Source organism: Furipterus horrens, unplaced genomic scaffold, assembly GCF_987537825.1.
Source record: "Furipterus horrens unplaced genomic scaffold, mFurHor1.1.pri manual_scaffold_3, whole genome shotgun sequence".
In the NCBI taxonomy this organism is placed as follows: domain Eukaryota; kingdom Metazoa; phylum Chordata; class Mammalia; order Chiroptera; family Furipteridae; genus Furipterus; species Furipterus horrens.
In genome coordinates this window covers 166,510,982-166,535,828 of record NW_028327173.1, presented here as the reverse complement: position 1 = coordinate 166,535,828, position 24,847 = coordinate 166,510,982, and the positions used below count along the sequence as shown (strand labels likewise).

At 39.6% G+C, this 24,847-nt stretch overlaps 1 protein-coding gene across 3 annotated transcripts in view; it reads left to right on the top strand.

Moving 5' to 3' along the window:
* The window catches only part of HERC1 (HECT and RLD domain containing E3 ubiquitin protein ligase family member 1), a 182,888-nt gene that overhangs the window by 152,847 nt on the left and 5,194 nt on the right, over nucleotides 1-24,847 (top strand). For all 3 annotated transcript variants that reach the window (XM_090270740.1, XM_090270738.1, XM_090270739.1), the window contains exons 59-77: nucleotides 1,020-1,166; nucleotides 1,487-1,588; nucleotides 3,567-3,740; nucleotides 5,114-5,407; nucleotides 6,513-6,578; nucleotides 6,753-6,878; nucleotides 7,730-7,868; nucleotides 8,886-9,067; nucleotides 9,771-9,926; nucleotides 10,712-10,834; nucleotides 12,352-12,454; nucleotides 13,711-13,880; nucleotides 15,237-15,375; nucleotides 17,332-17,501; nucleotides 18,559-18,728; nucleotides 18,991-19,156; nucleotides 19,919-19,995; nucleotides 23,041-23,293; nucleotides 23,763-23,915. In XM_090270740.1, the coding sequence (XP_090126866.1) occupies nucleotides 1,020-1,166; nucleotides 1,487-1,588; nucleotides 3,567-3,740; nucleotides 5,114-5,407; nucleotides 6,513-6,578; nucleotides 6,753-6,878; nucleotides 7,730-7,868; nucleotides 8,886-9,067; nucleotides 9,771-9,926; nucleotides 10,712-10,834; nucleotides 12,352-12,454; nucleotides 13,711-13,880; nucleotides 15,237-15,375; nucleotides 17,332-17,501; nucleotides 18,559-18,728; nucleotides 18,991-19,156; nucleotides 19,919-19,995; nucleotides 23,041-23,293; nucleotides 23,763-23,915 (2,910 nt within the window). The remainder of the gene's footprint in view (nucleotides 1-1,019; nucleotides 1,167-1,486; nucleotides 1,589-3,566; nucleotides 3,741-5,113; nucleotides 5,408-6,512; nucleotides 6,579-6,752; nucleotides 6,879-7,729; nucleotides 7,869-8,885; nucleotides 9,068-9,770; nucleotides 9,927-10,711; nucleotides 10,835-12,351; nucleotides 12,455-13,710; nucleotides 13,881-15,236; nucleotides 15,376-17,331; nucleotides 17,502-18,558; nucleotides 18,729-18,990; nucleotides 19,157-19,918; nucleotides 19,996-23,040; nucleotides 23,294-23,762; nucleotides 23,916-24,847) is intronic.

The following is a 24,847-nucleotide window of genomic DNA, read 5'->3' as shown; positions in this document are numbered from 1 at the left end:
ATTGCTGAAGCTGGGAGTTGGAAGGTGTGAGAGGGATAAAAAAAATCAGAAGGGCACATGTTTCATATACTGAGCACAGTTCACACAGAGCTGATTTGTACCCTAAAGAAATGAGAGCCTATTTCTCGTTACCAAATTGTCTTAATTTTTTTTATAGAAACCAAAATTCCAATGTTTTAAGTAAAATCTTCCAATATCACACATTGCTACCTGACTTAAAATTCTTTACAACACTCTGTAGCCAAACAAATTGCATCTCTGAACTACCAGTTTGCACCTCTGTTCTCTTTCTTTTGTTCATGACACAAATAGCCCTGGAAGAAATAGGCTTTTTGTCATCTTTGGGTATATCAGGTATATCTGTCATAACTAGAAGGAGGAGGAGGAGGAAGCTTTAGGGCAGGGAGGAAGGGGTGAGGAGGGATGGGTAGGTATCTCACTAATGAGAGGAAGATATCACAGAGGTGAAGGTGGAATCACAAAAGGTAAATCTAGTTTGCTCTTTGTGCTAGAGAGTATTCAGACAGGCTTTACCTGTCACACCTTTAAAACTACAGAGCAAGTACAAAATTAGACACCATGTGACAGAACCATCTGCACAAAAGGAGGAGCCTGTTTGTATAGAGCCAGCATGTACAATTCACAAATGTTAGGTGCTAAAAATGAAAGTTATATAAAGCTAACTTTAAATATTAAAACACTCATTAAGAAGTAGAAAGTGAGACTTTTCCTATCTCTGAGGGGTAATTAGAATTTAGAAATGTACTGTAGTCCTTTCTGCCAGTTCGAAGAGTTAGGAAACTAGCTTAGAAGTATATCAGAAAAGATGAAACTCGCCTTTAGCAAAGGAAAACAGGTTAATATTTATTTTCTCAGTCAGGCTAATCCTTCTGGAAGTTATCCTTGCCTCCTTCCCAGTGTTACACTGAAATATAACATTTCCAAGAATGAATTATAAATCTTGACTCTATAAAATTGTCTTAATTTCAATATATGTTAAAAATAAAAATGAATTGCAGGATGGATATAGGAAACCAGCCGGAGCAAAGTGCGTTTATCAGCTACGGGGACACATCACCCCTGTCCGGACCGTTGCCTTTAGTTCAGACGGGTTGGCCCTGGTGTCTGGTGGACTAGGTGGGCTCATGAACATTTGGTCTTTAAGGGTAAGAGATGTTCTTTTTATTTTAAATGTTTTTATATCAATTTACATAATAAAAATTAACCCAACCAATCCTAGACATATTTTGTGTAATATCTTGAATACTGGAGAAAATTCTTTCAGAATCCTCCACTCTGTAATTTTTCTTATTAAAAGTGATTTAGGCTCTAGAAAATTGGGTAGTAGGTGTGCAGTTGGATGGACATCGCCAAATTTAGCTGAAGTGTAGATTTTAGAATGTTTTTGTGAATGTGAAGTATAAATTTAAATTGTAATAATAACGAAGGTTAAGTAATGTGTATTGATAAACACATTTCATTTTAGGATGGCTCTGTCTTGCAAACTGTTGTGATAGGCTCTGGAGCCATTCAGACCACAGTATGGATTCCAGATGTCGGGGTTGCTGCTTGTTCAAATAGATCAAAGGTAACTTGCAGTTATATTGAATCATAGGGCATAAGCCTATAAGGTACCTTAGAAAACACAGTCCAAGCATCTCACTTTACAGAGGAGAAAACTGATATTCAGAGGGATTGTTACTTGCCCAAGAAAATGCAGCCACTTAATGGCAGAAAGAAAACTAGAATCCAGGTCTCCTGATTTACTCATGTAATCTAATATTCCTTCTGCTACACCCTAGATGTCAGTGAAATGTTTAATCATTGAACTGCTTCATTTCCATTGGAAGGTATAGAGTGGATTTTGACTTTCTACCATTTTTGAGATAGCACCAAACTGTCTCAGAAGAGCTTTCCCTGAAAAGAAGGACCATCCCAATGATTTTTAATTCAAGTATACACAATATATTTTGGTTTCCAAATTTATTTTAGTAAGAAAACTTCTGGCCCTCTGCAGTGAAATAATTCTATGACATGACAGTATTAGTTTTTATACCTTTAATGAATAGAGCCATTGTGCTGCTGTGGTTTACATTTTATGTGGTTAAATGATATTAAAATACAGCCGTGAACCTGCATGAATAGTCCTACTGAAGTTAAATATAGAATCAGACCCTAGGTAGTAAGTGGCCAGTGTAGAAAAAACCATAGAGCCACCGTTAGAAGTGTTTCTTCTTTTTCTGATATGTCCGTCAGCAGGTAGAGTGCTACTTTCTTTAGTTCATACCTTGTAGTATATCAGGCTTTTAAAGTACACTAGATACTTGTCCTACAAGTCCTGTGTGATAACAAATAATTTCTGTTATCTCTTTAAGAAGAATTAGCTAATGCACAAATTTTATGGTTATTTCTTATTCACTTGTTTTTACTTAGAAAAAAATGAGCATTTTGAAGTTCATAGGGATTAAAAATACAGCATAAAATGTTCAAAAAGCAAACATGTTGCAAATGGCAGGAGTTCCTTCTTTCTTTCTGCTGCATAGTATTCCATTGTGTAAATGTACCACAGTTTTTTGATCCACTCATCTACAGATGGGCACTTAGGTTGTTTCCAGCACTTAGCTATTGTAAACAGTGCTGCTGTGAATGTAGGGGTGCATAAGTTCTTTTGAATTGGTGTTTCAAGATTCTTCGGGTATAATCCTAGTAGTGGAGTCGCTGGTTCAAAAGGCAGTTCCATTTTTAATCTTTTGAGGTAATTCCATACTGTTCTCCATAGTGGCTGCACCAGTCTGCATTCCCACCAACAGTGCACTAGGGTTCCCGTTTCTCCACATCCTCGCCAGCACTTGTTGTTTGTTGATTTGTTGATGATGGCCATTCTGACTGGTGTAAAATGGTATCTCATTGTGGTTTTTATTTGCATCTCCCTGATGGCTAATGATGTTGAGCATTTTTTCATGTGTCTATGGACCTTCTGTATGTCCTCTTCGGAGAAGTGTTTGTTCAGGTCCCTTGCCCATTTTTTAATTGGGTTGTTTGTTTTCTTGATGTTTAGTCGTATCAGCTCTTTATATATTTTGGAAATCAGTCCCCCGTCTGTGAACAACATGGATGGAACTAGAGAGAATTATGCTTAGTGAAATAAGCCAGGCAAAGAAAGAAAAATACCATATGATATCACCTAATACAGGAAACTAAAGAACAACACAAAGGAACTAAATAGAACAAAGAGCAGAATAGCAGTCAATAGGGGGGAGGGGAGAGGGAGAGAAGGGGTCTAAGTAAGGGAAGGGATTAGTCAAAGAACCCGTATAAAAGACTCATGGACATGGACAACGGGGAGGGATATGATTGCGGGAGAGGGGGTGGGTTGGGTGGGGGAGAGAAATTAGGGGAAAAGGGGACAACTGTAATTGAAAAACCAAAATAAAAAATAAAATAAAAAAAGCAAACATGTTTAATACAATTACTGGAATGAATTTTCTCAGTTATGAATGGTGATAGAATTTTCTCTTTTCTCTTTTATTTAAACAAATCATGTGGCATGATTTATTTTCCATCAGGATGTTTTGGTCGTGAATTGTACGGCAGAATGGGTTGCTGCCAATCATGTTTTAGCAACGTGTAGGACTGCACTGAAACAACAGGGTGTCCTGGGATTAAACATGGCTCCCTGCATGAGAGCATTTCTGGAGCGGCTACCCATGATGCTTCAGGAGCAGTATGCCTATGAAAAGGTGATCGATCTACAGATTCCTGATGCTTTGAAATTTGAAGTACAGCTGTGAATTTATCCCTTAAGAGCATGAGGTTTGAGGAAAGTATGTGGGGCTGTTTGAGCAGAATCGAATGAAGCTAGCTAAGTAATGTCTAAAACAGTTGTTCAGTAATTCTAAGTCTATTTCTACTTTATTTAAGCGGGAGTAAAGTTTAAAAGTAACCCTCAAATTTGTGTAGTGTTTATATCATTCTTCAGATTATTTATTCACTCGAAAACTTCTTAAAATACCTGTGCCTCAGAATATCATCTTCCCTTTTTTGACCCATATATCTATTTTTAAATAAATTTTTTAGATTTTATTTGTTTATTTTAGAGAGAGGGGAAGGAAGGGAGGGAGAGAAACATTGATGTGCGAGAGAAACATCTATCGGTTGCCTCTCCAAGCCCCCCAACTGAGGACCTGGCCCCAGGCATGTGCCCTGACTGGGAATTGAACTGGCAGATCAGCATTCAGTCCACTGAGCCACACCAGCCAGGGCATTATGTGGCTTTGCCATCCCAAAGTTGGGAGAATAAGTTGGGAGATGGGCATGCATTTGCGTGTCTGAGTGAACATCCTCTCCTTGTCAGGCGAATCCTTTTGGAAAGTTGTATGGAACTAAGGTTGAACTAAGCAGGTCATTAAATACTAGAGTGAGGAAATGTGGAATTTGATCCCGTGTAGCCTGTTTTCCAGGCCTTACTAGTCATAGCGTGCTGCCCCCTGGGTAGAGCTCTTTGTGTTTTGTGCTTTTTGTTTGTTTTTTGTTTTTTGCCAAGCTACATTAATATTATTTCACTGATGCATTTGCCCAGGTTTTCTGTTCTAAATCACTTAGTCTCTCACAGAGTTAACTGTACTATGACTAGGAATAGCCATGAAAGAATTTCCCTTTGATGGCTACCAGAGTTTTCTTGGTAAAGGAGGTATTGTGAGAGGGAGCAGGTCTTCATGGTTCAGTCGTTACCTGAAAAACTAATGACAGTATATTAAATACAATGATATATCCTGAATTGTACTCTGGAGCAGAAAAGGAGCATTGATGATTAGTGGGAAAACCAAATAAAGTTGTGTTGTTTAGTTAATATTATGCCAATGTTTATTTCTTAGTTTTGATAAATGCACCATGGCTATGTAAGATGTTAACATTAGAGGAAGTTGGGTGAAGTGTTCATAGGAATTCTCTGTACTGTCTCTGAAACTCTCTGAATATCTAAAATTATTCCCAAGTGAAAAGCTTATGAAACAATAAACTTAAAAAATAAGTTATAGGCTTTCAGATTACAGTAGGTTAATTTAGAATATTTGGCATAGGCTCTTCAACATAATGTCCTTGCATTTTCTCTTAGCCTCATGTGGTTTGTGGAGACCAGCTTGTTCACAGCCCCTATATGCAGTGTCTGGCTTCCCTTGCTGTGGGACTTCATCTGGACCAGCTGTTGTGTAACCCTCCAGTGCCACCACACCACCAGACCTGCATCCCTGACCCTGCTTCCTGGAATCCGAATGAGTGGGCCTGGTTAGAATGTTTCTCAACCACCATAAAAGCTGCTGAAGCCCTGACCAATGGAGCACAGTTTCCAGAATCTTTTACTGTTCCTGATCTAGAGCCTGTTCCAGAGGATGAACTTGTATTCCTAATGGTAAGTGTAATATGAACTGCTATTATTTGCATCTGAGATTATATCAGTATCACAGGTGTTAAGCAAGCAGCAGACCCTCAGTATTTGCTAGCTTGAATCACTAGAGGCATACTCTTAGATAAATTTAAAATATCTTGCTTTCAGATAGTCACTTTTGATATGTTGACAGGCCTATGTGGTAACAGGGATTTGATTGTATGAGAACTATGACTCTCAATGACATAGTCCCATGTTTTTCCTTTTTTTTTTTTCCAGTTCATAAGTGCCTTGTTAGTATATATTTATTTTTATAGTATGGGCAAATAGTAGGTTTATAGTTTGTATGGAAAATAGTACAATTATTAATAAATAACACAAGAACAAATTTTGTGTTTTGTGAACTCACAACTGTAAACTTATTTTGCTGCATCCTGCATATATTTTAACATCTTTTTCTGGTCATCTTGTGAGATTTATTCCACATGTGGATTCTAAATTATTTTAATCATGTTTTTAATCACTGTAAAATAAAAATTATGAAAGATCATTCTGATTATATCTGAAAGCATCTAGCTATAGAAACTTTGGTGTGTAGACAACATAGGCCATCTCTTGATTTAACAACCCCTTAGTTAAGGTTTATATATACAAACATTTGAATATACATATAAATATAGCTATAATTTTAAACACAAATTGAGGAAAATTATCTAAATATAGAATATTCTAATTAGGAAATATCCTTCTGAGCTGCCCATTCGTCCCAAATCTGTCATTTTGTAGATGAGAAAACTGAAGCCCAGAAAGATGAAGTGACCTTCCCAAAGCTATAGAGCAAGTTCACAGGGTCAGTGGCTCCTGCACATGACTTTGTACCATTGGGTACTCAGAAGTTAGCTTTGAATTTCCAAGGTGATTGTGGTAGTGATGTAGCTGATACTAAAAACGTTTGTAATTAAGGGAAATACTAACAATGCATAAAATCAAGTTTGACATGATTATAGAACTGCTCTTCATTTCTCATAATATTACCAAGTTCATTTTTGGAAAGAAGACTTCATTATTGGTTAAGAAGAGATAAATCTTGATTAAGCAAGGTGATCCTGATGTTTGCCCTGTCTTGCAGGATAACAGTAAATGGATTAATGGCATGGATGAACAAATTATGTCTTGGGCAACTTCCAGACCTGAGGTCAGTAAAGATGAAGATAACTATATGGTTTTTCTCAGTAAATCTTCTCTTTCTAAATGCCTGTGTGTTTGTGCCCTGGTGTCTCCCACAGAGGCTGGCACACATGTGGTACCCAGTACATGCTTGTTTGAATGAATGGATGAATCTGATTGTGAGATAATTGTGTTCTTCTAGGACTGGCACCTGGGAGGTAAATGTGATGTCTACCTGTGGGGTGCTGGCAGGCATGGACAGCTGGCAGAAGCTGGAAGAAATGTAATGGTACCTGCAGCAGCTCCCTCATTCTCACAGGCCCAGCAGGTAACTTACAGGGTAAAGAAATGGAAAAGAGCCTTGGGAACTGATAATTCTGATTCCTAGCTATCAGCTGTCAGTAGCTTACTGTGGGATTGGGATAAAGTTTGTTCATTTCATAGTCTGTTGTAAGGAATCACTAAAAAAGGTCATAATATTATAGCTTCCAAATAAGAGCTTTCTAGGACTTTTGTCAGACTTAAGTTTTGCTATTTTCTAGATTTTTCTTGTTTTTGTATGTAGTGAATTAACAACTTGTTGCGTTAGGCCTGACCAGTATATATTTATAGAAGGCAATCCTAATTAATGATTCTCTCTTTTTGGCCATAGACTTACTGGGTCTTTAGCCAGACTTTATTGACACCTCTCCCCTCTTCTAATAATTGTGTGCTGTTATTTCCCAAACTCTCCTTGAGATAACTGCTTTTTCTTTTCCACCTCATACAGTCCCAAAACCCAGTGTTCTTTCTCATATACATCCCATCCAGTTTCTGCCTCTTGCTAACCTCTAGCCCAGTCTTTAAAGCTACCCATCACCCTTCCTCTCTCTTCTTTTATCAATTTTGTTGTTAATGTTATTATTTGAACTCTGCACAGTTAGCTGAAATCCTTGTAGATAACATGGTTCAAACTGCCTTCACTAGTCAAATGAGCCTCATATATCCCTTAGTAAAAGAAGCAGGTTTATAGTAGGCAAGCGCTTGGAGAAACCCTGTAGTCATGTTAATCATTCCCCTATAGTGAAAAGATAAAAATTGATGCAGGTCTCTTAGGTATACATGGAATCAGTTTTAATGTTTACATGGTAAAGCAATATAATAAAGGATTACATATTTAGTTGTGTGTTTTTATACTAGGTAATATGTGGTCAGAATTGTACCTTTGTCATCCAGGCCAATGGCACAGTGTTGGCTTGTGGGGAAGGAAGTTATGGCAGATTAGGACAAGGAAATTCAGATGACCTTCATGTGCTGACAGTTATTTCAGCCTTACAAGGTAAAATTATCCTCAATTACAAGCTGGTCAGAAATTATGGCTTAACTATAGGAATGTTTGCTTATGTTAGAACTCATCCCAAACCTTTGCTAGATAATCATATGGAGCTTTCACTTATATGCAATTCTTGTTTAGGCATGTACAACCTTAATTTTCATATTTTAAACATTATTTTGCAAGTTACTTAGCAATGCTAAAATTCAATGGTATAACTGTTTTAAGGCCACTGAAGAATATAAAATCCTTTAAAATTGCAAAACTGTAACTAGGCAGTAATTAATAGCAGTAGCAATTATGCATGTGCTTCATTTAAATTAAAAATCAGTTTATATGGCTATGTACTGAAGACTTTAAAGGGCATCTCTGTCAGAGTTCTCTGTGACTTGGAGAAAGAATACCTCTGGAGAAGTCACTGCAGGAGAGGCTTGTTTTTTTCATTAACTTTTACTGACTCTGAAGCCTACAAAAAGAGTAAAGAGGGCTTTTAAAGCAAAAACATACAAGTAACAAGGAGTTCAGAACCAATTGCTGCGTAGTTCTGAGTTCTCTTCCTTGAGATCAAAGTGTGATGAGAACAGTAGTGAGGATGGGAGGCTGGTTGGGTACCTTTCTGGTTCTACTGCATCCTGCCTCTGGGGCCTTGCACAAGTTACTAGAATTCTTTGTGACTCTGTTTCCCCAGTTATAAAAGTGGTGGCAATAATATCTGGCTCAGGTTCTAAATGCAAATAGAAAATGAGATAATTGATGTAAAGCATTTATAGGAGTAGCTGGAACATAGTCCTTAAATGACTATAACTGCTCCTGTAATTCCTCTTTCTTGACACATTATTTTATGTGACTGCTCCAGATTTACTAGGCTGTGTCTGCAAATTTGATTTAAAATTAAGAAATTGCTTTTATTTCTGTAGTACTATTTTGGTATATTTTGATTCTAAGAATATTCTTTAGCAGCTGCAAGTAAAGAGGGGAGTTTTAACATACAGGGACTCTTACTGGGTTTTTGCTCTGTTCCAGGCTTTGTGGTGACTCAGCTGGTGACTTCATGTGGTTCTGATGGGCATTCAATGGCCCTGACTGAGAGTGGTGAGGTCTTTAGCTGGGGAGATGGTGATTACGGCAAACTCGGCCATGGGAACAGCGACAGGCAGCGGCGACCCAGGCAGATTGAGGCCTTACAAGGAGAAGAAGTGGTGCAGGTCAGGCAGGAGATGGATAAGTTTGGCTTTAAATGTAAACATACTAGTTGTCAGATTAGGTAATGGGAAGTAATAGTAAAAATATACTACACAATCATTATAAGAGATCAACTGCTTTTGGTTGTTTAGATTCATTCTTGAGCTTGTCAGAAGTTTGAATGGGCTCTGATATTAGAATGGACTCCTTTTTCCTGAGCCAGCTGCTTGGCCCAGGTTAGGGTGCTGCTGCAGGTCTTTGGAAGAAACACTATGAGGTTTAGCTCTTGCCACAGAGTTCTTAATACATTGATAAATGGAAAGCTTTGCTTTCAACCTATTATTGTTACAAAGGCTGAGTTCATATACATTTTCTGGAAAATCAATTAGTGATCTAATATAATACTGTAAAATTGCATAGCACCTTTCAGTTTACAGGGAATTTCCCTATTTATTATTTCATGTAGTCTAGCTCATCTGTACACACATGAAGAATAGCAACAGTTCTTCCAAGGTATGCTGTTTATCTTGGTCTTCCTGAGAGTGAGGAGGTGGACCAGGCTGAGGCGAGCAGGAGGGCCATTTGAGCAGATAGAACATACTGGTCTTGAAGATCCCAATTTGTCAGTGATGTTTATTACTTTACTAATAATCAAGAATGACTGATTTCTTTTTTTTCTCAGTATCCTCTCTTAAGAAATTTTTTTCTCCTTGGTTCTGTCTGTAGATGTCTTGTGGCTTCAAGCATTCAGCAGTGGTGACTTCAGATGGCAAACTGTTTACCTTTGGGAATGGTGACTACGGTCGTCTGGGTCTTGGAAACACCTCTAATAAAAAACTTCCAGAGAGAGTGACTGCACTGGAGGGGTATCAGATTGGACAGGCACGGAATAAGTCAAGGATATGTTCTGTCTGAGTATAGTTTCTCATGTCCTCTGTGAGCTCTTAGACACTGTCCTTTCAGGAAGAAAGGAGTCACCAATTATATTTAACTTCATGTACATTTTGCTTGGCTTAATTGATAGTTTTTCATGATTTTTCCCTGTGTGAAAATTCACATTTCAAGTCAATTTAAGTTTGTTTGTCATATGTTTCTTTGTCATATTTGATTCCACATTAATTCAGGATATGCATATTTTAAAGCCCCCTCCATAAAGGTTCTAATACAACTTGATTAAAAACCTTTAGCAGTACAGATTTTTGTGACTCCTATCCAGTAGGCTGGAAGTAGATGGCTGAATTGCAGTATCACTGATAGCTACTGCTCTTAAACAATAATTGTCCCTGCCCTATATACATTGAGGCTTTCTCTTAATAAGGAGATAAGATATTTTTATCTTTTTCTGTATTATTCCTTAGACTTCTCTGATATGAATGAGTATTTTGAGTCATATGTGGTTTTCTTCTGTCTTTTGTGCTCTTTGATTATGAGTTATTCATATTTGAAAGGTTTCACTTTAAAGAGAAAAGTTATTCTTTTGTTTGTGAACATTAGGAATTATTTCTTGTTAACACATTTTTTAAAGCATATGTAGAAGGCCCTGGAATCAATAAAAATCTTTGAAAACATAGCCAAGTTTTCCACTAAAGTGAAGAAAGGTGCCCAGAAACAGGTATGTGTTTTAGGTATTATGATTTGCTTTACTGAACAGCCTTTTATTTCTCCAGGTGGCTTGTGGCTTAAACCACACTTTGGCGGTATCAGCAGATGGCTCCATGGTGTGGGCTTTTGGAGATGGTGACTATGGAAAACTAGGTTTAGGAAATTCCACTGCAAAATCCTCACCTCAGGTCAGTGTTATCTTTAACCTAGAGTTTCAGACTACATAGTTTTTGTCTATGTCAATCAATACCTCTTTTTAGTTGGAAGTAATTTTTTTTTCTTTTTTCTTTTTTCTTTTTAATGTATTTTATTGATTATATTGTTACAATAGTTCCAATTTTCTCCCCTTTACTCCCCTCCACCCAGCATCTCCCTCCCCCAGCAATCCCCCCCCAAGTCCATACCCATGGTTTGTACATACAAGCTTTCCCGTTTCACCCTTTCATAGTTGGAAGTAATTTAAATTTAACATTTTTGGTAGTTCATAATAATGTGTAGAAGCTTCTGTTGCTTACTTTTAAACGTTCTGCATTCTAGGTCTTTATTTTAAATAAGCCATTAATAGCTAAACTGGATGTAAAAATTCTGCAAGGATGTGTCTATGTGTGTACACAGGCTGAACACTGTAGGGACCACATTCCATGTAAAGAAGAAACAGTATAAACGTATCTCCAGGTAGTCTATGGAGGGAACCATGAACAATCTTAACAGCTGCCATTTCAGTTTAGCATTACCACTGAATTATACAGTTATGCACCTCTGTTTAAAAAATAATAGAAAGACCCTCCCCTCCACACCCCCACTCTTATTAGGGTTTTCTGGACCCAAGGGTAGGTAGGACGACGACCATGTCCAGCTTGAAGCAGCTAGAGGAGCTTGAGACCTTCGCCCATTGTCCTTTACAAGATTACAAAGGGTCCTAATATTTGGGGGAGGGGGGGTAGTTATTTTTTACGAACCGGGGGTATGGACTTGGGGGGAGATTGCTGGGGGAGGGAGATGCTGGGTGGAGGGGAGCAAAGGGGAGAAAATTGGAACTGTTGTAACAATATAATCAATAAAAAACATAAAGTAATAGAAAGAAAATTTGAGTGTATAAACAAATTAGAAGGTCTTATTCACATTATACATGGTTTATTTGCTCTGTAGAAGACCTCTTATATAATTCTTTTATGTGGATTTCCCTAACATTTAACAAATAGCATGATTTACAAATACTCAATTTATGTTCAACTCCAGATGCACCATCATATATAGTCTGTGACATCTTGAAAGTTAGGACTTACCTAAGGATTCACAAAACCAGGAGGTTCCTCTCCGGGGAACATATAAAGCAGTTATTGTCACTTCTGAAGGCAGAAAAAGTCTGATTAGGAACATCCCATGGCTTGCATGGTCCTTCAGTAGTCTTTTAAAGGCCACAGATTTTTCTCTGGTTTCTGTTATCCAGAGGAATGCTTCCACTTCACTTGGGATCCTGGGGATTTTGCCAAATGCCCCCGCACACTTCCTTCCCGTAATTCTTCCAGTTTGCAGAACAATATGGGAAAATAACATTTAGGACTGTGGGTTTTGGTGGAAACAGGTAATTAACTGTTAATATTTTTATTGGAAGATAATTCTTGAGTTTATACGTGCCAGTAGGCAAATTCAAGAGTTCTTTTTTTTTCCTTTTTAAAGTGTATCTTTCACTTTTATTTTGCAGAAAGTTGATGTTCTTTGTGGAATTGGGATTAAAAAGGTTGCTTGTGGAACTCAGTTTTCTGTTGCATTGACCAAAGATGGTCATGTGTATACATTTGGTCAAGGTAAGGCATTTCCAGGCATTACATTGCTTGTTTTCTGTGCATACTGTGTGTATTATAGAAACATTTACCTCCCAGTTTTATAGGAAATGCTCTAAATGGAGTCACTTTTTTGTTCTGGGTGATGAGTGGGTACTGTGACCTTCATTCACTAGCTACTTTTCTGCTCCTCTCTGTGCACTTGGTCATAAAGACACTCCTCACGGATGGCCCCTCATGCCAGTGCCTTCACTCTTGCTAAAAGAAGGGCAAGTCCTTTCCCCTTCAGTCCGCTGCCTTCACTGTGCTGCCACGAGCACCACCTTGACCGCCAGAGTGCCTCTGGATCCTGCCTCACTCCCTATCCTTCAGGGACTGGGGGTTCAGCCTTGGGAGTTCATAGGCTCAGGGTTCAAATCTTGAGGGGCAGAAGGAGCTGAGGCCATGTTATCAGAAGGTTTTGTGGGGCTCTTTGGGCTGGAGCCTGAGAAGAGGCTGCTGTAGTAGGCAGTTAGAAGTTACTTAATGCTTTTGAGGGTACACTTTCCGTACAGTGGTGAGAGTGGTAGTTAGGTTGTAGATGGTACCCAAGCCAGACAGGCCTAGAGGTCATGGAGAAACAGGGTCTGACCTGCGTGTTCTAGAAGTGTGGCAGTAAGGCTAAGGGGAGAGGTTGACTGGAAGTTTGAGGACAAGACAGGTTGAATGACATGTTTTCTTTTTTTTTTAAGATTTTATTTTATTTTATTTTTTTGAGAGAGGGGAAGGGAGGGGGAGAGAGGGGGATCAAAACATTGATGTGCAAGAGAAACATCAATAGGTTGCCTCTTGCATGCCCCTAATCAGGGACCTGGCCCACAACCCTGGTAGGTACCTTGACCAGGAATCAAAACTGGTGACCTTTTGATTTGCAGGCAAGCCACACTAGTTGGGGCAACGTGTTTTCTTAGAATGCAAGAACTTTGGGGCTTTTGTTAATTATGTACCAGTCCTCTCAAATATGGGGACACTGGAGTGTCTGTTGGTTTGAAATAAGCTACTAGTTTTAAATTTAATTTTATTTTTATGAATAAGAAGACTGTGATATTTTACAAAGAAATAGTTCTAAACTTGTATTTACTTAGTATTCAGTATACCTTACTAGAATAGCTGCTTTGGCCTCAATGAGTTATATATGTCATTGCCATTCCACCATAAAAATGAAATAATTCATTAAAAAACATAAAAGGACTATGGTGTGCCATCCATAAATTTCCTCTTGTTGTTTCGTTTGTTTTCAGATCGCTTGATAGGCTTACCAGAGGGGCGTGCTCGTAATCACAATCGGCCACAGCAAATCCCTGTCCTGGCTGGGGTGGTCATCGAAGATGTGGCAGTTGGAGCTGAGCACACACTTGCTTTGGCGTCAACTGGAGATGTATATGCCTGGGGGAGCAATTCAGAAGGACAGGTAAGTATTTGTCTTGCTGCTCTCCTCTTCTAGAAATCTGACGAAATCTTCATTTGGGAAAGGGATAAGCTCAGAACCTCATAATGTCTGCCACAGTGCCTCAAGCGCATCAGTCTACCACAGTACTGATTGCTTTTTGAGTTCAGTTGTACGTCTCTCTCTTTCTTGATTGTAGCCAAGTAAGTATTACACCATGACCTAAAAAAAAATAACAGCAAAAAGATTAGGTGGATTAACTGAGTATATGTATATGTTTACACACATTGATAGGTGCCTGGCCCATAGTAAGCAGCACTTTATAAGTATTTACTACTATCGTCATCATCATTTCTACTATGGTAATATGTGAGATTAGGTATTAGGAGCATTAGTTGATCTGGAAAATGAAAAGAATGAAACAATAATACTTTTATATTTTATAATATGATGGTGTACAAAGTACATTAGTGTTTGTGCAGGAAGTCTTATCACCCCCATTATAGAGAGAAGTGAACTGAACCTCTAAGGGGTTGAAGAAAGACTCGAGGTTGATGGGTGTAGCCCATCTTCTATGCGGAGGAGGGTGGGACTTTGGTGGGTGATGTCTGAGATGCCTGCTACTACAATGGCTTTCAGCCCCACGTGCAGAGCCACATCCCCATCCACCATAAATCCTCCCTGGTCTTGCTGCTGTTAGAGTACATACTCAGGGCCCCTCAAGCTCAGGGTCCAGTAGTAGCCATTTTGGCCCTGTTGTCTCCTCACCTGTATTTTAACAGATGAGGAAGCTGCTCATCATTGTGGTTGCATATTGTCTTAATGAGAGGAGAGCTGACATTGAGGTCACCTTGGCATGTCCCCAACAGGGCCTTGGTATTATCCTCCCTAATGATGTGTTGCTGGGCTGCTGTAACACTGGGCATTCCAATCAGACCCTAAGAACAGAGATCTGGGGAAGAGTGCTGCTTCTGTGTATGTTTTTATAATTGCTTATTTTTGTTATGCAGGCAAACCATGTTAAAAAATCAAGAAGTCAATGTGTTTTAAGTAAAAGCTCTGTAGGTCATTGTTATTTTTTTAACTTTCTAAGAATTCATTTCCTCTCCAGAAGTGGAATTCAAGGATGTGTTCAGTCATTAAGACCCATATGCTGGGTTTGGAATGACTTTGTTGTAGCTTAGTTTTTAGAGAGCAGTCTGAGCTCTGAGAAACCATTCTCATAGAGAATATCAGAGTTAATTTCATTATTTTGATGCTGTGGTTTGACACAGATATTAACCTATTTATACCTGCTGCCATCTAAGGCAGATTTCATCTCTTGGCTTTCTCTCGTCCTATTTCTAATTGAATCTCTGTATGTTTGTAATTCATCCCCAGCTTGGCCTAGGCCATACCAACCACGTTCGAGAACCAACCCTGGTAACAGTTTTGCAAGGGAAAAACATTCGGCAGATCTCGGCTGGTCGCTGCCACAGTGCTGCATGGACAGCGCCGCCTGTCCCGCCGAGAGCACCAGGTGAGGGATGAAACAGCCGTGCCCCTGCAGTTTCTCTGTCGGCAGTGCGCAGCTGCTCTGTCTGCTTGCCAGTTTCTAACTGCACCCAGACAGCGTTCTGAAACTGTCAGACCTTCCCCCACACAACCAAAGCACTCTTTGTGCTACCAGCACTGGAAGTACTTTTACAGCAAGTTCTCTTGCAACTCCATTATGAAGCAGGCCCTCTCTGTACCCCCAGAAGAAAAAATATATCACTTAGGCAAGCAAAAATTTATAATTTTAGAACAGCCACTAAGTGTGTTTTTATATATAGATGAATTGTATATATGAATTGTAAGATGAATTGTAGCTTTCTGAAGCCCGCTGTTAGGAATAATTAAAATCCCTGAGACCGTTTGTCAAATTCTTCACCCTTATTAACCATTTGAAACATGAGATTGTCTGTGTACTGGCACAGCAAAAAAATTGTTGCCATTTTATTCCAGCATGTAGCAGGACTGATGGGCTGTTCCTACATTTTTGTTGTTTGTTTTGCTTTTATTTTATTATGAAATCTATAAAAATAAAGAAAAATAAAATTCATATGTGTATACTTAACATTCAACTCTGTACTCCCCCAATTAGATCTGCCTTCCATTCCCCATAAATGTAACTGTTCCCTTAAGTGTAGCATTTACCTTTCATTCTCATGCATTTCTTCATATCTAAGCTGTTTCTTTTCCAGATCCTCAAGCCTTTTCTTTCTTCTGTCTTCTGTTGTCTAAGGCACTAGAATTCCCTGAAGTGACCATGTGCCTGAGAGCTCAGCATTCTCTTCCTTTTTTGCTAACCTCTGTACTCAGCTACAGGTTCTTAGGAAAGACTGCCCATGGAGATTTTTTCTCTTAGATATAGCCTAAGAGAACAAGGCAAAACTACCAAGTAGATTCCAAATGAGCAGGAGGAAGCTTCTGGTTAACAGGATCCAGTAGGAGCAGGACTGCCCTTGCACTGACAATTTTAGAGACTCCAGGGCTTCTGAAACTTCCAGAAGGATTTCCCTCCTGCTTCAGGACAGAGGCTACAGAGTGGTGGTTGAGGTTCAGACTCTTGAACCACCTTGCCTGGACTGAATCCTGGCTCTTCCACTTAGGAGCTGAGTGTCCTTGAGACTCAGTTTCCTTGACTATAAAATGAGAGTAATAATAGCACCTATTATAAAGAGCTATAGGAGTAAATTAACCAATTCCTGTGAGGCTCTTAGCATAGTGCCAGGCACATGAAAGTACTCAATAAATGTTAGCTTTTATTAATGGTAGTAAAGTACCTCTGAGAATTGAGCCGTACAGATCTTTATTTACAGGAAACTCAGATAACTTGAGTATCTTGTGTCTACTCCTTTGTGCATTTTTATTAGAGGGTAACCATATATACAGTCCTTGTAGTCTTCACTTCTACAGAGCTCTTACTCGTACAGTAAAAAGCTTTCATGGATTATGCACCTATAGCTTCCATTCTTTCGTGGTTACTTTCTGTCCCATCTCTAGTTAGAATAGGAAGTGGTTCTGCTAAGTTACCCATTTCCATTTTCCTGGACTGCCTCTCTGGTCTTGGCCAGTACCTTGAGTTATTATGAAGATGACAGTTATTGAATATGAAAGGAAAAATTTGGGTTTTTCTTTTTTTGTGAAGAAACTGTGTAAATCCCATAGTGAAATGGGAAACTAAAGGAAGAAACAAGTGTCCGTAATGATAAATAAAAAAGATGTTTTAAAAGCCAACACAAGTTCATCATAAATTAAGATGAATTAATGGATAGATAAGTTGATAAATATGTAATATAGCAAATATATAAAAATATTAATTATAGGATTTAATTGGTAGGAATGGGTGTTCGTTGTACACTTAATTTTTCTGTGTGTTTGAAATTTTTTTTAATACTGAAAATGCAAGCAAAGCATTTTCCTTTCTAAGTGTCCATTTGCTTTCTGGCAGGTGTGTCAGTACCTCTGCAGCTGGGCCTGCCGGATGCAGTGCCCCCCCAGTATGGGGCACTGAGGGAGGTGAGCATTCACACTGCAAGGGCCCGGCTCCGGCTGCTTTACCACTTCTCGGACCTCATGTACTCGTCCTGGAGGCTATTGAACCTCAGCCCCAACAACCAGGTAACATGCTGACTTGAGAAACAATGACTATGATGTGTTCTTCAGGTCTGGGCCTTTCTCTCAGCCTTGAGAAAATTATTGCATGGCTAACACTCTTTCTTTACTCTTAGCACTTGAGAGATGCAGAAAATGAAACAATTGTTTTCGTATTATTCTTGAGTCAGTGATCGTCTGGATATTGGTAGTCATACTGCTAGACACAAAGTGGTCTGTGTATTTTGGCTTGTCCATACCTCAAGGAAGAATGAAGGGCTAAGTGTGCATTTTCTATAAAGTCCATTATAGGACTTTAAAATTGGAGCAGACAAAACTATTAGTACGAGTTAAGTTGTTACATAAATGATTCTACAACATCTTGGAGACTTCTTGCTCATATAAACACGCGTTCTGGGTCCTGTGGGAGGGTAGGTGGAGGAGATAATGTAAATTAGGCTGATTTGTCTGTCTTTGTGGAATACTCTAGGAATATATGAGGAAAGCAAACTGGCTATGTTTGTTTGTTTAATGTATAGGCATGCCTGCCAAAATTCTATGTCAGTTTATAAAACTGTTCATCAGAAATCTTTTGGGGCAGATGAGAGATTTGACAAATCATTGTTAGACATAAATAATGAGCCAGGCTACAGAATACTGTGTACACTAAACAAAGTGTTAGCAAACTGTTTGCAATTGGTGGGAGAAATGTTTAATATTACAAAGTTAGGTGAGAAAAGCAGTGGAAAATCATGTAAACAGTATGATCTCAACAATGTGGAAAATGTGTCTACACAACATGGACGGAAATTGGAGGGAAATAGATCTAAGTGTTAATGGAGCCGTCGCCATACGGTAGGGTTACAGATGATTTTGTGTCCTTTTCTGTATTTTCCAAGTTTTTAAAAATAATAATCATATGTTTTATTAGAAACATTTTTAAAGTGACTAATAATTACTCATTCCCATATTTATGTTTTTAAAGTGAATGTCAAAAGATATATATTCTTAAAGTGAAGCAAGCATGTTACTTCTTTTAAGCCTTAGAGTGTACCATTTCTGATAAGCTTCCTTTCTGTTACAGAACAGTACATCTCACTATAATGCTGGAACATGGGGCATTGTGCAGGGTCAGCTTCGGCCTTTGCTAGCCCCAAGAGTATACACCCTCCCAATGGTGCGCTCCATAGGAAAAACCATGGTTCAAGGCAAAAACTATGGACCTCAAATTACAGTAAAGAGGATATCAACCAGGTTAGTATATGTGTGTGTGTTGCTCTAACTGGTTGGCATTTTTTTAGGTGAACAATAATTTCTGTAATCCTTAGCTTCTTTGTTTGTAAAATAGGATAGTGACAGTACTTGGACCTAGTGCCCAGTGTGGTTATAGTGGGCCTGCCGCAGTATTTGGCTGTTGTTAATTCACTGATTGGAAGATACCTTCAAGTGACCTTCGTGGTTATTTGGGGAAGTTGATGAGAGTTGTATTTTATTCTGTTTTCCCTTTCTTTTAAAGAGGACGGAAGTGTAAGCCCATCTTTGTCCAAATAGCGAGGCAAGTAGTTAAACTGAATGCATCAGACCTTCGTCTGCCCTCCAGAGCATGGAAGGTTAAGCTGGTTGGAGAAGGGGCTGATGATGCAGGAGGAGTGTTTGATGACACCATCACAGAGATGTGCCAGGTATATTCATTCAGTGTCCCCTGTGGAGTTGTTCACTCAGCTGCTGGCCATTTTACTGTTTCCAGTGTTGACTCTGTCTGACATGTTTTTTATAAATGTAGCGAGGTGCATTATGGAAAATCATGGTTTTGATGTGTAGGTGAACTACAGGAAGGGTTTGTGAGATGCTTTGTGAAGATGCCTTATTGAATAAATGTCAGTGCTTAGCCATCTACCAATGACTCACCATCTGTTGTGCTGTAATACTGGCAGAGAAAACAAAAATGACACATATTTATATTTATGTAACGGACAAAAATCCAGGACCACCCATGTGCTCTGATTTTGGTGCTTTTAGAACTGCCAGGCTCCGGGTGAATTAGGAAAACAAGTCTGAAGCATTTGGACCAGTTCTTATTTAAGATCTACAGTGGCAGCTTTGCCTGGTATTAGAATTTTTCTGATAAATCCTGTGACTAAAATAGCACTTGGCTGTCAGTTATTGAGTCTGTTTGAGTGTCACTGTACCCTACTCACAGACACCGCAACTCCTGCCCCGGAGTGACTTTTTCATCTTCATTCTACATACTGCAGGGTATTTTCTACATTGAGGAGTTCCTAATTTCATTTTAAATTAAAACTGCAGAAATAATCAGAGAGATGGTTGGTTGTCACATAGCATTATAAAGTTCTCAGATATTCTCTTTTCAGTATGATTAGTGCAATTCATTTCCTGAAGCATTTGATTGTCGTTTCTCAAAAATAATTTTCTTTCTTCTACAGGAACTTGAAACTGGTGTTGTTGACCTTCTTATACCCTCTCCCAATGCTACTGCAGAAGTGGGTTACAATAGGGACAGGTAAGACAGCAAAGGTTTATGGAATGCCAGTAATAACAGTAACACACATTTGTGACGTGCTTACTGTGTGCCAGGCATTGTTCTAAGTGCTTGACATGTATTATTCCATTGAATCCTCATTATAACCTTCAGGAGTAGGAACTACTGTTAATTTCTCTTCATTGTAAGAAAACTGATGAAGCACAGTGCCTGGCGCAGAAAGAACACTGAATGAATGCTTCTTATCACTAAATGGTGTTAGTTATTATTTTTATTATTAAAGTTGGTAGGCTTGCTTTAAAAAAAAAAAAAAAAAAGAAAACTGAGGCACTTCCATCATGACTTGGTAGTTAGTATGGGACCAACTCTGATACTATGGAAAGGTAGAGGAAACTCTAACTTGATTATGAAACCTGGCTTATTTTGTATTTCTGAAGGCCAGCATGAACTCTCCTCAAGGAATTTTCTGCATCAAAATTTGTTTAAAAGCTTTTATAAGCTATCAAGTCACCCCACTTAGTATTTGCAATTATATGTTATCACTGTATTTGCCAAATTTTGAATTTTGGATCTTGTATCATGATAAATGAACTGATTTTAGGAAATAGAACATCCTGGAATGGATAGCTTAAGGCTTAATAAACTATTCACTTGCCCTCTTTTTTTTTTTTTAAGTATATTTTACTGATTATGTTGTTACAGTAGTTCCAATTTTTTTCCCCTTTGTTCCCCTCTGCCCAGTACCCCCTTCCCTCCAGCAATCCCACACCCCCATAGTTCATGTCCATGAGTCCTGCATATAAGTTCTTTGGCTTCATCCTTTCCTATATTATTCTTAACATCCCCCTGTCTATTTTGTACCAACCAATTATGCTTCTTAGTCCCTGCACCATATCCCCATTTCTCCCCCTCCCCCTCCCAGCTAATAACCCTCCAAATGATCCCCATACCTATGATTCTGTTCCTGTTCTGGTTTGCTTAGTTGGATTTTGTTTTTATTTTTTTTAGATTCAGTTGTAGATAGTTGTGAGTTTGTTGTCATTTAAGTATTCATAGTTTTGATCTTTTTCTTAAGTAAGTCCCTTTGACATTTCGTATACAGTATTCCCTCACTTATCGCGGGTATTACGTTCCAGACCCTCTGGCAGAGTAGGAACCGTACATTTCTTCACTTTTAAACCTACGTAACTTTAACAACATACATATACAGTACTGCAAAATCCTGTGATACAGTGAAAAATCCACGATAAATAATTAAATATAATATTTTAAAAATTCCCGCCGTACAGTGAGGCTGCAATAAGTGAACTGCGATATAGTGAGGGACTACTGTAATAACAGCTTGGTGATGATGAGCTCCTTTATCTTTACCTTGTCTGGGAAGTACTTCATCTGCCCTTCCATTCCAAATGATAGCTTTGCTGGATAGAGTAATCCTGGCTGCAGATTGCCTTTCATCACATTGAATACTGCTTGCCAGTCCCTTCCTGCCTGCAAAGTGTCCTCTGAGAAATCAGCTGATAGTCCTATAGGCACCCCCTTATTGGCAACTCTCCACCTCTCTCTTACTGCTCCCAGGACTCTCTCTTTATCTTTCACCTTTGGCATCTCAATCATGATGCATCCTGGTGTGGTCCCCTCTGGGTCCAGGTCATCCAGGACCCTCCATGCTTCCCGGACCTGTATGTCCATCTCCTTCACAAGATTTGGGAAATTTTCCTCATTTTTTTCAATTCTTGCTTCCTTATCCTGCACTGGTTGACTGTTTTTTGCTTCCTTATGTTACAAATCATTGATTTGAACCCCGGTTTTCTTCCCTTTACCGTTGGTTTTGTGTGAATTTTCCTTCATTTCACTTAGAATAGCCTTCACTTCTTCTCTTATGCGTTTGCCGTACTCAAGCATACCTGTCAAGCCTGTGAGCATCTTTATCACCGGTGTTTTGAATTCTGCGTCTGTTAGGTTTTTAATCTCATCTGTTAGATTCACTATCTCCTCGTCACTTGAACCTTGGAACCAAGGTTCCTCCCACTGGAACCTTGATCCGTTCCCCCTTTTGGGCCTTACTTCTCTGTCTCCGCATTCTGACAGGCTCCTGTGTTTGTTTTCCTCCCCATCCCACGTAGAGCTGTCGCACCTGTTTCGTTATAAGGGGCAGAGCCTTAGGTATTCCTCAGTACAGGGCGACCTGTATTACCATGTTGTGGCACTGTATGTGGGGGAGGGGTCCGAGGGAACAATGCCGCCTGCCCAGCACTCGTCCCATTTCCACGCATCTCTCCCACTTCCGCACAGGACTGGCACCCCTCTAGCTGCTGCCCTGGCCGTCGTTTCCAGAGTGGGTGGGTCCTAGGATGTTCTAAGACCATGGGGTCCCTTTAAACAAGGAGACTCTGCTGAGACCAGAAATTTCTGCCTCCGCCCCAATCCCCACTGGTCTGCACAGTCAGAAGCAATGAGGCTTGAATTTCCCTGGTGCTGGGACTATGAGCTGCGAGGTCCAGTGAGGGAGGATCTGGGAATGCTCCCCAGGTGTCTCTCCTGACTTTTTAAAACATGTGACTGTGCTTTCTGCCGGCCTGCCGCTGCCACCACACCGCGTCCTCTCTGCCCCGGTTCCGCCCCTCCTACCTACCTGTCTGGATGAGTATTTCTTATTTATATCTTTGTTTGCTGGACTTCCATGCAGTTAGATTTTCTGGAACTTCTGTTTGTTTCTAGTTTTGAGGTAGTTGTATTCCTTCTTAGTTGTGGAGGGAAATGCAGCGTGTCTGTCTATGCCTCCATCTTGGCCAGAAGTTACCACTTGCCCTCTTATGGTTCTTCTAGAAATAATTCGAAATTTGGTTGCTGTGCTATCCAAAACAGTAGCTACAGGACACATGTGGCTATTGAGTCCTCAGAATGTGGTTAGAGTGGCTGAAGAACTAAATTTTAAATTTTATGTAATTTAAATGGCCACACGTTTGGCAACCCAGGTCTAGACTAGTACTATAGCTCTTGGGTAACTTATTTCTAAAAGAATTGAGGATAATTTTGTTTGAAATATTTTCTTTAATTATGCAGGTTCCTCTTTAACCCTTCTGCCTGCCTTGATGAGCACTTAATGCAGTTTAAGTTCTTGGGAATTTTAATGGGGGTTGCCATTCGCACAAAGAAGCCTCTGGACCTCCACTTGGCCCCTCTCGTGTGGAAGCAGCTGTGCTGTGTCCCACTTACCCTGGAAGACCTGGAGGAGGTGGATCTGCTCTATGTGCAGACCCTCAACAGCATTCTTCACATTGAAGACAGTGGGATTACTGAGGAAAGTTTCCATGAGGTAAGTGATGGCCAGTCCATGCTTCTGTGGTGTTGACTACAATTATTTTTAAAACTCACATAACTGTCTTCTACTTGATCTCTGGTTGACCCACACCACGTCCCATCATTGCCCTTAAGAGCTGCACCCCAGCAGTTTAAATAGCTGCTCACAGATAGTTGACTCTAGCACCCAGCTTTGCTCCCTCCCTTTTGATCAGTCCTCTGTGTGTTAGAGTGGAGGACCCGGAGCAGCAGGTAGGGATGAAGGGCTGTGTGGCCAGAGTTCATCCACCCGTCTTGGGTGAGAAAGATTCAGCCTCGTGTTTAACTACAGCCAGATGAGCCAGCATTCCCTGCTGATGAAATAGCCTGATCAGCTGTCTTGACTGCCTTGTTTTTATCCTTAAAAGTCTTGATAATGTTACTGTTTTTGCTTTTTTGTTGTCATTCCTACCAAATAGTAAAAATTCTTTTTCTTCTATTCCTAGATGATTCCTCTTGATTCTTTTGTTGGCCAGAGTGCTGATGGCAAAATGGTTCCCATTATCCCTGGTGGAAACAGTATCCCACTCACATTTTCCAATAGGAAGGAGTATGTGGAGAGGGCCATTGAGTATCGACTTCATGAAATGGACCGACAGGTGAGACGAGACATTTTGGGAGGTACCTGCAAATATTTGCCTTTGTCTCCAGACAAGAGCTGAATACTTACTGCTGAATTTCGGCATAGGAATTTACTATGCTGATTCATTTGTTTCTGTATTTCAGCCCCTATTCAGAGACTTCTCAGGCCATATCTCTGAGTCTCCTATCTCCTTACTCAGGGCCTTACTTATGTCAGCTATGAATTGGCCACTGGTCGGATTGAGGCCAGGCTCTGACCCAGACCTTCACACTCTGCATTCTCACTCCTCATTTCCTACAGCTGTCCACCCAGGGTCCCCACTCCAACTTGGTCATTCGGGGTCCATGTGAAGGTACCCCTGAACATAGGTCTGGCAATCGCACATGAGTGCCTCTTCCCCTCTCCTGCTGCAGTCTCAGCTGAGAATGCACCTCCTCCACACACCATAACTTGTTGAGATTTTTTTTGTTACTTAGAAATTCCTCAAGATAATACTTGTGTATTATGGTCTGTTAGGCTGCAGAGTTTGGGTCTTGTTCCTTCAATTAGCTTGTAAGACATTAAGTGAAGAATTCTCTTTCTTTCCTCTATCCATCTATCTACATCCTATATATTCTTGTTCTGTGCTGGCATGTAGCAAGCATGTAGTAAATGATGGGAGTATGATGAGTGATCGTAGAAATGAATATTGTGTCCAAAAATGAATATTGTGTCCAAAAATGATTTTTTTTTTTTTTATACAATCCTTCATAGCCACTTTAGCAATATTGGGCGGGTGCTGCCCAGCTCAGAATACTTTATTTGCAGAATATACTGGTCAGTCTCTGAGGCTGTGTTAGTAATATATGTGTACCCTTCACTCCTGGTTCCTTCTTTGACTCTGCCTTTGGGCCAAGCCCAATCAAAAACTAAATCCCTTAGTTAAACGAGAGTGGGTTCTGTGAGCAC